Genomic DNA, 2,816 nt, shown 5'->3' with positions numbered 1-2,816 from the left:
CATTTTCGTGCTCTGTTTATCATACCACATTTATTCTACCTAGGATAGAATGTCTCCAGGAATACACATATCACTTCAGAAATTCTTGGAAAAATGAAATAAATTGACATATCTATCATCTATTAGCTCTGTGTAATGGACGTAAATCTTGGGATTGATGGTTATAAACTTTTATTTATAAACGTCTAAAATCTATCGAACCTTAAAAAACAATACATTAAGTCTAAAATCTGTCGAACCCTGGAAACAATACATTAAGTTTAAACGATATCACATATCTATTTTCAAGACTTATCACTATATATATCAAATGATTTTTTTTTGAAAATAAGATGCATTATAGATTCTTTATAAAGTTTTATTTTGTTTATAACCATATCAATCGGAATTTGGTAACATCGCATTCTTGGTTCATTGAATAAGGTATCGTTTGATTCGTGGTATGTGATAAACATTATGAAAATAAGTTATATTTTTTAATAATAAAATATATAAAAATGATAGTTAATATAATGTTTGATTTGATTGATTAAATTTGAGATAATATAATATTATCGTTTTATCTTTTTGAAAATATTAATAAAATATGTATAATATTATTTATTTTTAAAGATAATATTGTAATTTCAATTCAATGATTTGATTGATGTAAGATAAATAATTGATAGATGAATAAATAATATGATGAGCCAAACATGATATTAGATAAGATAAAAATGTTGATAAAAGTATAAATAAACGATATAGCGAACCAAACGGACCTAAAAAAATACGGTGATATATAGTTCAAAATAAATATATTTATGAAAAAATACATATATATATATATATAAAAAAAAGCGCATCTTTGCAAAAAGACAAGACAAGCAGTCGGATAGGCAGCAGATTAAAAATTTATGCCGTCAATCACCAAAAGGCTAATCTTGTGCCTTAGCATGCAGTGCAAGGCCTGGGAGGCCACTATTCATACATGCCCATGTTCTTTTCAATTTTAAACTTTTCCCAATTATTTTTTCCTTGTTTATATTACTTTTATTTAAAAAATACGACATCCACAATGGCACAATACATAAACCACTTGAAAAATCCCAACAAAAAATAATTAAAAAAGAGGTGAAATGGGATAATTTGGTTCCATTTTGTGTATTTATAATTTAGAAAAATGTACATAAAAAGTTTAGGAAATTAAAAATCTACATTTTCTCGGCGAACTCAAAGGCGGCCTACCGCCACAAAATTGGTCGCCCCTGCAGCCCAAATATATCTGAGGCCCCCCTCAAAAATCCGTTATTTAAAATTCTTACACCACAAAAATAGAGAAATTAAATTTGACCACCCCAAACAAAATGGAAAATTTTGGTCCAACAAACATGAGAGAGAGAGAGCTGGGAATAGCTGGAAAACCTACTCCATCAAGAACCGCTTCACAATCTTCACGCTTGGCTCCAACACCTGTCTTTCCCAAATCTCCGCCGCCCTCCTTCCACCCATAGCTGCCAGAAATACCGCCGTCGAGTCCACCCTTTTCAACTCCCACCCCGCCGCGTCTCTCAAGCGACGGATTTTCCCCGCCTGCCTCTTCGCCAGCTGACAAGTGTTCTCCTTGACTGCCCTCACGGCCTCCTCGTACGCCGCCTGCTTCTCCATTTCGTGAATTTGCGATTCACCATTCTCGTATGTCTCGAAGTACTTCTGGAACTCGGGGACCCCGATCGCCTTCTTCAGCCCGCATTTACTAACTGGGTTCAGCTCGGGATGAAGGAAATACTCTGCTAGTTCCTCGAACATCCCTGAATCAAGCATGTCGTCTACACGTTTGATTAAATACTGATTCAATACTGGTGAAGAAACGTCAACCCAAATGAAACAGCACCTATAACGAAGTTCCTTACAGAATACCGAGTCCGCATCCGAGTTAAAATCGCTGAATACGTCGACATCTGGGTTGTATTTTTTCGCCAACAAGGCGTAGATGAACGAGTTGGAGCCTCCGACTAAGAAGGGCATTCTTCGACGGGAAACAATCTGAGAAATGACGGCTGCCCCGCTGAGGCGGAAATCGGAGGGAGTGAACTCTGGGTGTGAATCGGATGACTCGAACTCGCCGAGTAAATGATGGTGGACGTTCTTACGTTCCCATAATGGGATTTTGTTTGTGGTTATGTCAAGGCCATTGTATACTTGGATTTTGTCGGAGTTTATGATTTCCGAATCGGGAAAAAATCTGGAGGCCAAATCGACGGAAAGCTTGGATTTACCGCAGCCGGTTGGGCCCATTATGACAATTATTTTCATGTGGCGGCGGAGGGTGGCGGAAGTGGTGGCTGAATCGATATCAGTGGACTGCATCCGGGCCCACCTAGTCGATTTATTTGAAAAGGAGAGGGAAAGGAGCGTGTTGTGGTTTTTGCAAGGAAAGTGGGGTGTCGATGGAAATACTGATAATCTTTTCATATGGAACACAAACAAACTATGTATGTGTAGAGCCAAGGAGAGAGACAGAGATAGATATATACGTATATATATATATATATATCTGTGTGTTGTAGGTGGGTGATGATACTTATAGTACTGTTGAAGGCACCTGATGAAGGGCGGACGAAGGGGTTGGTGCAGAGTTGGTTGTCTGTAATGCTACGCAGAGCGGTGTGTCTGTGTGTGTGATGGTATCACTTATACACTGTTGTTGCTGCCATATTTCAATATTGCTTCATCCTGTATTTTCACTCTGTTTCTTCTTCTTCTTCTTCTTCTTCTTCTTCCTTCAATCCTTCAATATATATACCTCCACGCAGATTCAGACATTCATTTGAATC

The 2,816-nt window shown here is 37.5% G+C and overlaps 1 protein-coding gene across 1 annotated transcript; it reads right to left on the bottom strand.

Moving 5' to 3' along the window:
• Positions 1 to 1,126: 1,126 nt before the first annotated feature.
• LOC142543588 (adenylate isopentenyltransferase-like) lies at positions 1,127 to 2,816 on the bottom strand. Its single transcript, XM_075650942.1, has one exon. The coding sequence runs from the start codon at positions 2,452 to 2,454 to the stop codon at positions 1,405 to 1,407; it is 1,050 nt and encodes a 349-aa protein (XP_075507057.1). The 5' UTR covers positions 2,455 to 2,816; the 3' UTR covers positions 1,127 to 1,404.

The sequence above is a fragment of the Primulina tabacum genome, chromosome 4, assembly GCF_025594145.1.
Source record: "Primulina tabacum isolate GXHZ01 chromosome 4, ASM2559414v2, whole genome shotgun sequence".
NCBI classification, from domain to species: Eukaryota; Viridiplantae; Streptophyta; class Magnoliopsida; order Lamiales; family Gesneriaceae; genus Primulina; species Primulina tabacum.
The sequence above is the reverse complement of the archived record's forward strand: the minus strand, read 5'-3'. Positions and strand labels throughout refer to the sequence as shown.

Bases quoted from the DNA above. Each gene is read 5' to 3' on its own strand.
- LOC142543588 (XM_075650942.1), bottom strand. From the start codon at position 2,454: ATGAAAAGATTATCAGTATTTCCATCGACACCCCACTTTCCTTGCAAA.